The 13,387-nt window shown below is 36.6% G+C and overlaps 1 protein-coding gene across 2 annotated transcripts; it reads left to right on the top strand.

The window, feature by feature from the left end:
- The first annotated feature begins 8,106 nt into the window (after window positions 1–8,106).
- LOC116193147 (probable trehalose-phosphate phosphatase F) lies at window positions 8,107–13,056 on the top strand. 2 transcript variants are annotated; one of them, XM_031521925.1, is made up of 14 exons: window positions 8,107–8,380; window positions 10,291–10,357; window positions 10,434–10,746; window positions 10,846–10,934; window positions 11,029–11,169; window positions 11,252–11,323; window positions 11,409–11,534; window positions 11,646–11,702; window positions 11,793–11,894; window positions 11,988–12,065; window positions 12,215–12,284; window positions 12,409–12,479; window positions 12,571–12,663; window positions 12,770–13,056. In XM_031521925.1, the coding sequence occupies exons 3-14, from the start codon at window positions 10,650–10,652 to the stop codon at window positions 12,842–12,844; spliced, it is 1,071 nt and encodes a 356-aa protein (XP_031377785.1). In that variant the 5' UTR covers window positions 8,107–8,380; window positions 10,291–10,357; window positions 10,434–10,649; the 3' UTR covers window positions 12,845–13,056. The 2 variants fall into 2 exon arrangements, with proteins under 2 accessions (XP_031377785.1, XP_031377784.1); XM_031521924.1 differs by having other exon boundaries at window positions 8,108–8,380; window positions 10,434–10,934.
- Window positions 13,057–13,387: the final 331 nt, after the last annotated feature.

Genomic DNA, 13,387 nt, shown 5'->3' on the forward strand with positions numbered 1-13,387 from the left:
TGTATTTTTAAAATATTAAAATTTTATTTGATCAACGTGTAGCACGGGTGATGCTCTATTCTATACTATTACAAGAGGGAGAAAAAAGTTAGTTTGTCTAACTTTCTGTTTCTTAAAACGCCCTTTGAAATTATACTTGGATAATTAAAATCCATAAATTAGAAGAAGTTTAAGGATAAAGTTGTAATTGAAACCTTTTTTACCTACCAACTTCCAACTCCTCTCACAGCTCTCTCCTCATTTTTCCTCTCCACTCTTTTGAACGTTCCCACTCATTTTCTTCTTCACTTTTTTTTAGATCTTAACATTGTTGTATTTTTAAAATATTAAAATTTCATTTGATTCCGCATGCAACTGGGGTCGCTCTAGTATTATTATGTGGGGAAGGAAAATATTTTGTCTATCATTTCCTTCTCCTAATTATACTCCTAGAAACATAGTCGAACTCATTAATAGCCATTAGATTAAGAACAAAATAATAATTTTGATTTTTAATAATGACTCACTTCTCAACTCTATCCATTATTTTCTTTTAGGTTACATTTGGTTCGCTAGAATTGAATTGATATAGAATAAAATGGACATGGATTAGAATAGACAGAGAATAAAATATAAATTTTGATGAAATTTTATTTTGTTTAGTTGGACGGAATAGAAAAATGGCAAAAACCAGGAATACATTGTAAACAAGATAAAAAGACATAAATACCCCCCTTTAACCTATTAAATTATTATATTAAACTTATAAAAAAAACATGTATTGTTCATCTTCTTCAAAAGGATGAACAGTACAGACCGCCCATCCCCCAAACGCATAGCCCACCCTTGACCTTGTGACCCCCATGGCTAGTTCGCGTACCCAGCCCGATGGTCGCGAGCCCAGGTCTCGACGATCCCAGGCTCGAGAAGCGTGGGGTCAAGGTCGACCTCTTGCATGGCTCATGAGCTCGAATCCGATCTCTTGCCCTACCCTAGATCCAACCTCCTTGGTTGATTCGACTGGAGGAGCTCACGATGTTGTTGCCCCTCGATGAGCCTCGCCGTGGGGTCAGCGATCTCGCCTCGTGTCTCCCCATGCTCCCAAGCCCAGGGTTCGTGGCTGAACCATCCCACCTCGATCTCGCTTCTTTGAGGTCGAGTCGGCTGGGAATGATGGAAGCCGCAGCTGGAGGTGGAGCTAGGAAGGCAGTAAAGACGGTGGTGATGGAGGATCAGAGGGCTTGGGGCGGCGGTGGCGGTAGCAGACGGAGGTAGTGGCAGATGGGGGAGAAAATGGTGATTTTCGGTGATTTCCGGATGGGAATTGCCATGGAGAAGGAGGAGGGGGAGGTGGGGAATGAGTATTCCCCTCTATGGAGCATGAGAGGCCCCATATGGAGTCGTCATTCCTATTTCGGATGCAAACAAATGCAGGAAATGTTATTCCTCACGGAATAGATCCGGAAATGAATGACATTCCGCCCAACCAAACATAGCGTTAGTCACTACCATTCTCTTTTTTTTCCTCTCACTTTCTTGCCCTGCAATTCTTCATTTTCTCTTTTCTCTTCCCATCTAATAATTTCTTTGAATTATTTACTTTATTAGTTAGAATTGTTGCTTATAAAAAAATTGTTCTATTTTTATGCAAAACTCTGTATATATTGAGTTTTTTAACGAATAACAAAAAAATAACAACAACCATGAGCAGCATGGGATACATAAGCTTCTATAAGAAGTAAAAAATTATTTTTTTACCAGCGTGGATTAGTTCAAGCGGTTCGATACGTGTTCCCCTTAAATAAGATCTCGAGTTCGAGCGTTTTGAATGGCGAAAATTCAAGATGGGAGAGCTTTACCCTTAACGATCCGACCCGGCTTAAACTGATTTAGTCGAGGTCTATTGAGCTTCCGAATACTAAAATGTACACAAAAGAAATTATTTTGTTATGTACTTATCATTACACACCAAAAAAAGCGATATATTATTACATATCAATTTCATTATAATCAAGTAAATATTTCAATAATTTTCGTGCGTAGCACGGATCAACATCTAATATATTTATATAAGCAAGCAAAGCTAAAAAGAAAAAAGTTCCCATAACTTTGGTTTCCAAGATCACATTTTTTTTATATAAGAGAAATTCATGAGTATAATACATTAAAATAGAAATTCTAATAGCTCGAGGATAGCCGGTACTATGTACAGGAATGATTAATAAATCATGGAAAAACAAAAAATTTACTTCTAAATAATGATCAAACATGGATTTAACAAATTTGAAAGTTTCCGACCGTATTAATTTTTTAAAAAAACTTTACTATATATAAAATATATATTTTTTAGAAAGGGTAAAATGAAATTGAAATGGATGAATGAACGTAACGATGCCTGAAGAGAGAGGAAGAGGAAAGAAGAAGTGGAGAGAGAGAGAGTGCGAGAGAGAATGTAAGAAAATGGGTAGTTATTGAGAGAAAATTACAATTGTATCCTTAATCATGTGGTTCTTATTAATTAGTCTTATATTTTTAAGTTTTTTTCGGAAAGTGAATTTTGGAGAAAATTTTTGCTTCTACCTTTATAATTGTATCGATAAAATAGAAATCCTAATAATTAGTAATGGACATGGGTAGTCCCATGACGAGTATCAAATCTGAAACCTTTTAATTACTAAGCGAAAGCGTGTGCCATTGCGCTACCCCCCCTTAATTTCGTTAAGATCATGTTAAAAAGTGGGAAGGAAGAGAGAGTGAAAAGAAAAACTAAAGGGAGAAGAATAGAGTGAGTGGAAAATAGGAATTAATAGGTAGTTGTTTGTACCAGTTTTTCATATCAATGGATATTCATTGATCGACGGAGAAAAGAAAAAAAAGTAGTTATTTCTATGAAATTTATCGTTTTAAACTCAAACTTATTCATTAATTGAAGTACATATGGCATGAATCATTTTCAAAAATAAATATTATACCAAAGAAATCATTATCTATAATATTCAAAAAGGAAAATGAAAGTTTTATCTAATTTTTATTTTCTTATTTTACCCATATTAGATATATTCAAATTAATTAGATTCATTTATTTAAGGTTAAAATAGTAAAATAACTTAAAAAATTACCCATTCACCTTTCAAATCCTTACGTTTTTCTCTCTCTTATCTCTCTCATCTTTCCTCTCTTCTTTCTCCACTCTCATCTCTTTCTTGCTACGTCACTTTTTTTTCAAAAATTTTCATGTTCTCTTTTCTCTCTCACCCATTTCTCTCTATATCACTTCTTTTTTATTTTAGAATTATTCTAATAATCATTCACAGTCTAGTCTCTTTATATAAGAGAAAATCTTAAATGATCATACCTTATTGACATTGTGGGGAAGAACTAATGAGAATTCTTTAATGAAGAATAATTATGATAATTATCCGAGTAATTAGCAGCAATTCTCATGTTTCATGTAATATAATTGGTATTTTTTTCATGTCACATGGATAGGTACAATCATCCAAGAACTTCTCCTTTATATAAGACTTGATTTTTAGGCCTGTGCGGATTTTTAGTTAGTGTATTTTGTCATACGTAAACTTTATTTTAATAAAAATATTCTTTATTATTTTCAGCATTTCAATAAAAATTAGCCTAAACTTGATTTTCATATTTACTATTCACCATATTTAATAGGGTGGGAGATAAATATAAACTCTTTTCTTTTCTTTTAAACTGTTAACTTCAAATTTCTTTAAATATTTACTATTCTAATCCTTTTAATAGGGTGTGATACAACTTTATATATTTATATAAATTTGAAAATTTTCTTTATTATATATATAGAGCATATTAACATATGACTTAGCAAGAATTTTCTCACGTTACCCCATATCATTTTGACTTTTTTTGCTCCAATTTACTACATTGGTTACGGCTTTATATTTATTATATACATATATATATATAGTATATGAACATATGAATTAGTAAGAATTTACCACTTTACCCCATATTATACTGTCGTTTTCTTTTTTACTCATATTTAATGCATTTGTTACCACTTCATATGCATATATTTATATATATATATATATGTATATATGTAAATTAAAATCGATTGTTTTCCATTTTTAGTTTGTTTATTTAATTACGACACGTTTGCAAGAATCTCTACCTCCAAAGGATCTTTAATTATCGCTATTATTGTTTGAGGAATCTCCATCATTGTCATTTAAAATGTATTTTTCTACTGTTCCTCGTAGTCCCGACTAACATCTCTTTCTCTATAGTAATGAACGAAGGAATCCAATGCATGCAAGTTGTTTCGACGACGTAGCGATAATTTCTTTGTTAATGTCTCCGATTCCTTTATTGCCGTCAAGTCTTTGTCAAGGCATAAACATGCATTAGGTACATGCACATGCACATGCACTATTGCAATATAAGATAGATCCACAGTATCGAGCCTCGAGCCAAATAGCGATGTATTTTGCAAGGTCATGTTTCCAAATAAGAAAGAACAATCAACAAGCTCGAAAGTTGGTGCCTAACGCATGTCTAAGTCGGAATTTCAATTTCAAGACGTATTAATTAAGATGACTCTTTAGGACCAACATAGGTTAGTTCAAATAATTTAGCGCTAGTTTTCCTTAAAAAAGGTCTCGAGTGCGAATCTTTAAATGGATAAAATCCTTGATTACGAGAGTTTTATTTTTTAGTGTGCTGATTTGACTTGAACTGAATTAGTCGGGGACTATTGCGCTTTCAGATACCATGATACACCTTAAAAAAAATGATTCCCTGAGAACAAAGATTCATAAAAGAAAACCAGATTTGCTAAATGATATTGTCATTATGGGAACTAGATAGCCACACACACACACTTTCAATTGTAATATCCACGGATTATATAAGGTCAGAAGTTATTTCTTCTTAATATATCTTCACGAATCATGGTTGTATTTTTCCTAACCTCCCCCTAAACCGGAAAACGATTCTTTATGACGGCCCAAGATCCTTGTAAGGAATATTGACTGACATGTAAAGGTTAGTCAAAAAATGGTTATCGGTTTACAAACGTAAGATGTCTCCTACCAAAAAAAAAGAAAAAGTAAGATGTTCTGTACCATTACGTTATTGACAAAGTCAAAAAATGTTCATATTATAGCATGAGTATAGTATAAGGGGGCGGACGGTCAAGTATGACCCCATCATCTAGTGGTTCTGGACATAAATCAAACAGGTGAAAATTGAATTAAATTTCTCTTGATTTTAGGTTAACAACGAGTATTACGCCATTATTTATGTGTATTCTGATATTCGAAAGCTTCATCAGCCCCGACTAATTTAGTTTCAACCGAGTCAGCTCACTAAGAGATAAAACTCTTCCAAAGTGAATTTTCTCTAATAGTTTAAACCAACCAAATATTTGGTGGATGACTGCACTATTATAGGACAAGTGGGCATATTTATTTCTTGAATAAATTTTAACGATATCCCTATAGTCTGTGAAAAATCCAATAACACCTCTTCTTTCAAAAATTAGCCACACATTACCTCTCCTTTTGCTGATATGGCACCAAGAGAGTATCTACTTTGCCACATGGATTCCATTTCACGAAACTGCATTAACTGACCCGTTACTTAATTTCTTTACCCAAATCAGACATGACTTGTTTAAGAAAAAAAAAGGTACAAAACAGTTAAATGAGGAGTGATGTGTAATTAATTTTAAAAAAATAGGTAGTACTAATCATTTTACGAATGATAGAGTGCCATCGAAATTTACTCTTATTTTTCATAAGAAATTATTGGGAAAACAGAGAAAAATTGCGGGAACTGAGCCGGAGGTTGCCAGCTCGTGCCGGAAGACACGCCTGACTGAGCCGAGACACGAGATCCGTGCGAACCTCTTTATACCCCACTAGCAGTTCTCGCACGTGACTCCCGCTCGGCTCCGGACTCCAGTTTTCCCAACCCCGGCCGCTGTTTTCCCTTCACCCGTAAAACTGAAGACGGAAAAATTCACCAGAATTCTCTTTTTTCCAACCGGAAGCGAGTTGAGAAAAGGTCGGCGCGAATATATCAGTCGGTCTTGTGGCCTGGCGGGCCCGGTCATGACACGTGGCCACGTCATGCTGATACGTTTCCCAGGTGTCGTCATTTACCCCTAGAACTGGTCTCCGACCTCCACGTGTCGGTTAGTCCCCGCCAGGCTGGTGGCACCAATAGGCTCCGAGCCCACCTACGTGTTCCCGCTGTTTCCTTCAGCAATTTCCAATAGGCATAAACAAATGTCTTTTCTTTTTCTTTTTTTTTAGGCATAAAACAGCTGAATTTTTACAATTCAATTCAGTATTGTTGTGGCCGGAAAAACAAAAAATCAGTATTGTTTGTTAGCTATTATAGTAAATAACAAACTATTCGTTGGTTGAGTTAGGACTATTTATTTCTAAGTTATACTCTGTAGTTTTCTACACTTTCAATTTGCCCCCTCTAGTTTCTCTCAATTTGCCCATTGCAACTTCGGAACTATCTCAACTAGCACCTTCAATTCTTAGAAAGTGAAGATAAACAAGTTAAAGTTACCATCGAGTCTGAGAAAAATTATATAGCGTTTAGCACTCCACACCAATTATGTGTATATATGTATATATTTAATTGTGATTGTAATAATGGGGTTGAAGGGAAAAATAAAAAGAAAATAATGATTGTGTTATTGAATTATGAAAAAAATGAAAAAAAAATTAATAGTTTAGAGAAAGTAATATATGCGTTGTTGAATTGTGAAAAAAGTAATGAATAATTGATAGGATTTAGTATTAAAAATTAAATTGAATGGTAATTAAGATTAAAAAATTGAAAAAAGTAACGATTAGTTGTTGAATTGAAGATAAAGTAAAGTGGAATTAAGTGGAGTTGAATGAAAAAAATTAAACTCCAAAACTAAGTGTGCGTTTAGATTTAGAGTTGAGTTGAGTTGAGTTTTAGTTTTAATTGGTTTGTAATGATTGTATTATTGAATTATGAGAAAAAGTGTGAAAAAGTAATAAATAATTTAGAGAAAGTAATTATTGTGTTGTTGAATTGTGAAAAAGTAATGAATAGTTAAGAGAATTTAATATTAAAAATTGAATTGAATGGTTAAAAAAATTTAAAAAATGAAAAAAAGTAATGATTGTGATATTGAATTGAAATTAAGTGGAATTGAGTTGAGTTGAGTTGAAAATTTTTTATAAGACAAACACACACAAATTGAACTGCTACACAATGATGGCCGTATCTGTCTCGTCTTTTATACAATGATCTTGCATCATTGTCTTGCCCTATAGTTAAGGGGCTTTTTATCGAACTCAGTTTAACCAGCTACAAATCCATTGGACACATTTAAGTGGTAACATTGAGAATACGTTCAGAAAGTTTTGATGATGAATATATAACTGATGGAATTCTTGGATTGCAGCCCTTTTAATAACAATCTCAATCATATCACGTATGAATCCAATCGTAAAGGCAACATAGTTCACAGAAACAATAGCTCTAGTTGACCCATGTGGCTCGAGGAGTGCTCGTGTAATTCGATTACACGGTGAATTCGATGTAGATGATAATCTAGATCGCGTAGAGACGTCATTGCGAGTTGGAGGGGGCTAATTTGTGACCGTTAGTAAACCATTAAATAAATCGATTGTCTATTCATCAAAAATAAATTAGTTGTCCATCCATCAAATGATTTTTTTTTTCCTTTCCTTATATTTTGTTAATCACGAATAGTTTAAGGCCTATTTGGTTTCCCAATAATATTTTAGAATCACAATTCTAACTTTAACTCTACTCATTACAAAACAAAATAATTCATACAAAGTCAAAGAGTGGGCCCCATTTATATCACTTTTTTCCTCAACAAAACAACATAACACATACAAAGTCAAAGGTGGGTCCCATTTATACCACTCAAAATCAAAATCAAAATCTGATTTTAAAATTCTATTATGAAACCAAACGGAACCTCAAATGTAATGCTTCCCATTTCAATGAACAGTGGGGGAGATCGCAGTTGCCTTGCAAAACACGTCTCCTTCGCGGCCCATCATAATCAGAAGAAAATTAAATGCTCTCTCCCCACCCTCTATAAAACCCACCGAGCCTCCAGCCTTTCTTCTCCTTCCTTCCTTCCCTCTCCTCTCTCCCTCTCCGCTTCAAGTCCCCGCCTTTTCCGTCTCTCCTTCTCCTTCTCTCTCCCCTCTCTGCGATTTCTAGGGTTTGGAGCTAGCTTCTTCTCCATAGCCGACCCCCCTCAACCTCCAATCCCCCCATCATTCAATCCGACCGAGGTTGCATTCCGATATCTCCTCCCTGCTCGTCCGCGATCCGCCTCCATTTCCGGGGTCGTCGTTCCCTCTGGCTCGCCGCGATCCAGGTACCTTTTTGCTGCTTTCGTGGTGCATTGTTGTCGTTTGGCTTCGAAATCGTGAGCTTCGGGAATTTATTGTGTGCGTGCTCAGCTTCTCGTTCCTTAGTCGATCGTCGCTGTAATCTCATGTACGGATCATTACATCCCCCTTTTATTCGTTTTTCTTCGTTAGACGGATCGTGAAGAGTACACGTCCGTGTCTCCGCGGATCCTTCCCTTCGCCCTTATTGTTTCACATCTTCTGCCAAAATGATTATGTTTTCCGACTCTCCGATAAATGGGGAGCCGAAAGGATGGAGAGTAACCGAACTTTCCTGCGTAAATATTTGGTTTTTCTTCGTCAGGAATATGAAAAATTTATGAAGCCAAGGTTTTTTCTGATGATTACGACTTTTGTTCGGTCGGCGGGGCACGGTTTTACCTGGCGTGTTCATGGCCATGGGGTTATCATTGAGTGACTTGTTTGGTTGCTCTATCGATTTTGAACACTTCATGTTTATTTTAGTTATTTCCCCTCAACAAACATCACATAGGATCGATTCATAGTTTAGGAGCCATGTACTTGTTTTGAAAAGGATGGGGGATGGGATGTGACAACCCCATGTATTTTATTAAGGTCAATTTAACTATTTTCTATGTTGTCCGGTTGCTGTAAACTTGGAGAAAGATGTTGAAGTTTCGAAACGTCTCTTGGTCGAGTTTCCTGATGTTTGCTCATACTTTATTAATTGAGAGGGTCCCCGCCTCCCCTCCCCCTTTTTAGCTCATGATGGGGAGAAAAAGTATACATCTTTTAGGTACATCCTTTAATGTGGATTTCAGTATGGTCGATCTCGCCTAGAAAGTTCCATAATTTTCATCGATCTTTTCCTCTCGTGTTTCTTGTTGGATGTGAAGTGCCTGTAACCGATTAATTCTTTAACCGTAAACCGAGATTAATTTTATATTTTGGTATGGTGGTAGGACATTAAAACATATTGGGGCCCCATATAATATATAACTTAAAGAGTCTTCTTCCTTTGGAGACATATAACTATCGGTTGCGTGTTTATTTGTATATTATATATGATATATGACAAATCTTTTTTCTCTTTTCAGTAAATTATTGTAATGGGGGTCCATGGTCGTTTTGGTGGTTGTAATGTCTTTTCAGAGCAGCAAAAGTTTCCCTATTTAAATATATACATAAATATATACATATATATGTGTGTGTGTTTATATGTGTGTATATATATATATATTATTTAACACTGTTCACGCAGCCCCTGAATCATATGTTGGTAGATCTACTATGCTGCTTATCAAAGGAAATGAGAATAACAGATCTGATCTGAATATCTGTCCAGGCCCACTTAGGTCCACTGTTTGCAGCCCTGCATTTTATATACATCATATGTGCATTAGTGGCTTGAAAAAGTTATTGCTTGTGGACCACTGTTTTTGGACCTTTGGTGTCTTTTTACTTTCATTTCCAGTTGTCAATTTGTAGGCCAATTATTTGCAATTAAATCATGAACTTTCCCATAAAGTAGAAGATGATTGTGCAGAATAAAACTGCTGTAATTTAGCAGCAATTCGTCTTGCTTAGGATTTTGTGGCCTTTAGTTGTCACCTTTTTTTCTTTTTGCGTCAACTATTTGTCAGATTGGTGTTTGTTATGTGGAGCATCGGAAGCATGTTGATGGCTTCTGGCTACTATTCTGAAGAATGTCATGGTTAAAACTGTGGGTCCACAAAGTTAACTAGATCAAGACTATCCCCTGTTCTGCACCTCTAATTAAGCAAATGTTTGGTTGAGTTTTAAATATCAGATTCTGCTCTTGCTCTCCAAGTTATACCTGTTTATTGTGTTATCCATGTTCCTTCTGATGACTTTAAGAATGGTCATAATTTGGGAGGATTCCATTCTATCTCAGGATTTCTTCACGAGAATGTTTGATTAATCGACTGCTGTAAATGTGGTATAGCTCCAAAGATGAGAAGGTAAAAGAATGCAAATTGCGCAACTTGTTCTGTGTTTTCTTATTATGGGGTGACTGTTGACATTCTTTGACAACAGCTCTCAGGAAACCGACGCTTAATGGACTGCTCACCCAACAGCACTGATAAGAAAACTTTGAAGAGGTGGTTCTTCTTAGACAAGAGGGTTGGGTAAAAGAAAACTTAGGGGAAGAGAGGTGCCTTGTTAAGACTTCAGTTTTGTCAAGAGGCAGCAGTGAGGGTACATTCTGGTTATATAGGTAGACGTCTATACTTAGCACCGGATCTGGAACCAATGGAAATAACATCTAGTCACGCTTCTCCTGTTCTCGCCGATCCAGCACCTGCTAGTAAGGGTAGACTTGGAGGGGTCCACACTAGCCTGTTGTCAGGTGCGTCTTTTTCCTCTAGCAAGTACGTAAAAATTCCAAGAAGGAAGCCTGGGAAACTTGATGATGTTCGGTCTAATGGATGGCTTGATTCCATGAAAGCATCTTCACCCCCTCGAAAGAAGCTGGTCAAGGACTTCAACTTAGAAGTTGCTTCAGAGGATTTTGATACTGCTTACATGTCCTGGATGGTAGCTTTGATTTCTTTTCAGATGATCCTTTGAACAAATTTGTAAATTTTGCTATAGGGCTCAATCTAAGTACTTCTATCTTGTGATTATGCAGCTCAAGTATCCATCAGCACTCAGATCCTTTGAGCATATAATAGATCAAGCGAAGGGCAAGAAAATAGCAATATTTTTAGACTATGATGGAACTCTTTCTCCAATAGTTAATGACCCTGATTGTGCTCTTATGTCTGACGATGTAAGTAGAAAGTCGTCGCAAACATGATCTTTAGTTGTTTCATATGGTATTCTATTCATGCTGAACTAGTCAAATTGTTCAGATGCGCTCTGCTGTAAAGAATGTCTCGAGGCATTTCCCAACTGCAATTATTAGTGGAAGAAGTCGTGATAAGGTACTCTTGATTTGAGCTTTCGCAAGCCATAGTTTTTACTGTGAGCTTCTCTCTGGAACTGACTGATTTATTCTGCATTTTTCAGGTCTATGACTTGGTAGGACTAACTGAACTATATTATGCTGGTAGTCATGGAATGGACATAATGGGCCCCATCAGCAACAGTGGGTCCAGTGACCATCCTCGTTGTGTTAAATCAACTGACCAACAGGTAAGAGCTTTCCTTTCAGGTGCATGTATGTTTGCTCTCTTTCTATTGAAGTTTTTCTTTTATTTCTAGAAAGAGCCTCATACTTGATACTGCTAATCTTTGTCATGGCAGGGCAAGGCAGTAAACCTATTCCAGCCAGCTAGAGAATTTTTACCCGTGATCGACGAGGTAAGTTTTGTTTTGTCTACACGTTTATATATGTACATGTTGTCGATCCTTTTTAAAGGGTTTGAAATCTGTTCCATATATGCTGTTCAGGTTTTTAGAACCCTTGTCGAGTCCACAAAGGGTATTAAAGGCGCAAAAGTGGAGAACCATAAATTTTGTGCCTCTGTACATTATCGGAACGTAGAAGAGAAGGTCAGGAAAATTCTACTGTTTTCAGGGTGTTTGAACTTTTATTCTAGCTGATTGATAGCATGCCTATGAATAGGATTTTTCATGGATTTGCAGAATTGGCCTGTTATTGCTCAGTGTGTCCATGATGTCTTAAAAGGCTATCCTCGTTTACGGTTAACTCATGGGCGAAAGGTACTGTCATGGGCCTGTTGGCCAAATTCTAACAACATTCCTACTGTGGACCAGAACATCAGTTTTAAAAGTTTTACATCAGTAACGTATAACTTTTGGCGGTTCTGATATCGGCGTCTTGGTGTTGCTCTCGATTGATTTGCTTTCAGGTTTTAGAGGTCCGCCCAGTGATTGACTGGAACAAGGGTAAAGCAGTGGAATTCCTTCTTGATTCACTCGGTATTGCACCTCTTCTTGCTCTCTCATTCGGTTTTGGTCATCATGTCCTCTCCAAATTCACGTAAAGCCTCAGTTTGGTTGGTGCCCCTGTCAGATCTCAATTCTTCTATTACTGGAGGTGCAGGGTTGAGAAGCTGCAATGATGTGCTTGCGATATACATCGGGGACGACAAGACTGACGAAGATGCCTTCAAGGTAACGCGATAGATAAATGCAATTTATGTTTCTTTCCTGGGGACCCGATGGAGGCTCGACTGATGATCTTCAAATTGATCGATCATGTCAGGTGCTGCTAAAGAGCAACACTGGATTCGGCATTTTGGTGTCTTCGATCCCGAAAGAAACCCGGGCGTTTTACTCTCTGAAGGAGCCATCGGAGGTGAAATAAATAATACTATCAACTCATCGAACGCCGAAGTCACTCTGACTTCGTCTAGCTTTTGACTGAGTGGTGTTCTCATTTGCCCAATGTTTTGCAATGGCAGGTGATGGAGTTCTTGAGGACCCTTGCCAGTTGGAAAGAGACAGAGGACTCGGACAAGTATCAGAGCCCTGTCTGACCATAATTAATTTGTTTTTCTCTATCCTCTTATATTATTTTATTTTATTTCTAATTTCGTGTTTTTCTCTCTCTGAATTTATTATGTAATTTTTAAGGGTTTGGATAGCTATCTCAGTACATTTTATTTAGTCACTTTCTATTGCGATTGTAATAGAAAAATCAGAATGGCTGAATGGAGTTTGCAATGGTTATGTTGGCCTCTCAGCTAAAGCATGTTTTAGTGTAATCTGCAAGGTTACGACTTCTCGATGATGAATTATAAATCAAAATAATCTCTTTTTCTTCGGTAAGATCACGGAGTATTCTCGCCTCATTGGTAGTGAAACTAATCTTTGGTTGGGCGAAATGTCTTCCAAGGGTTAACAAGGATTACCTACTTAAAAGCGATCAGCCAAATTTATTTTCTAATCTGGTTTGTCTAGAGCTTCTCCGACCAGCTGGATTTCGGCCCATGGGCTGGAAGCCTACTACCATGAGGCCCATAGCATGCAATATGGATCGTTGGCGATGTGCATCATTTGGATTCATGTTGACCTGCGGA

Source organism: Punica granatum, chromosome 1 (genome assembly GCF_007655135.1).
Source record: "Punica granatum isolate Tunisia-2019 chromosome 1, ASM765513v2, whole genome shotgun sequence".
Taxonomy (NCBI): domain Eukaryota; kingdom Viridiplantae; phylum Streptophyta; class Magnoliopsida; order Myrtales; family Lythraceae; genus Punica; species Punica granatum.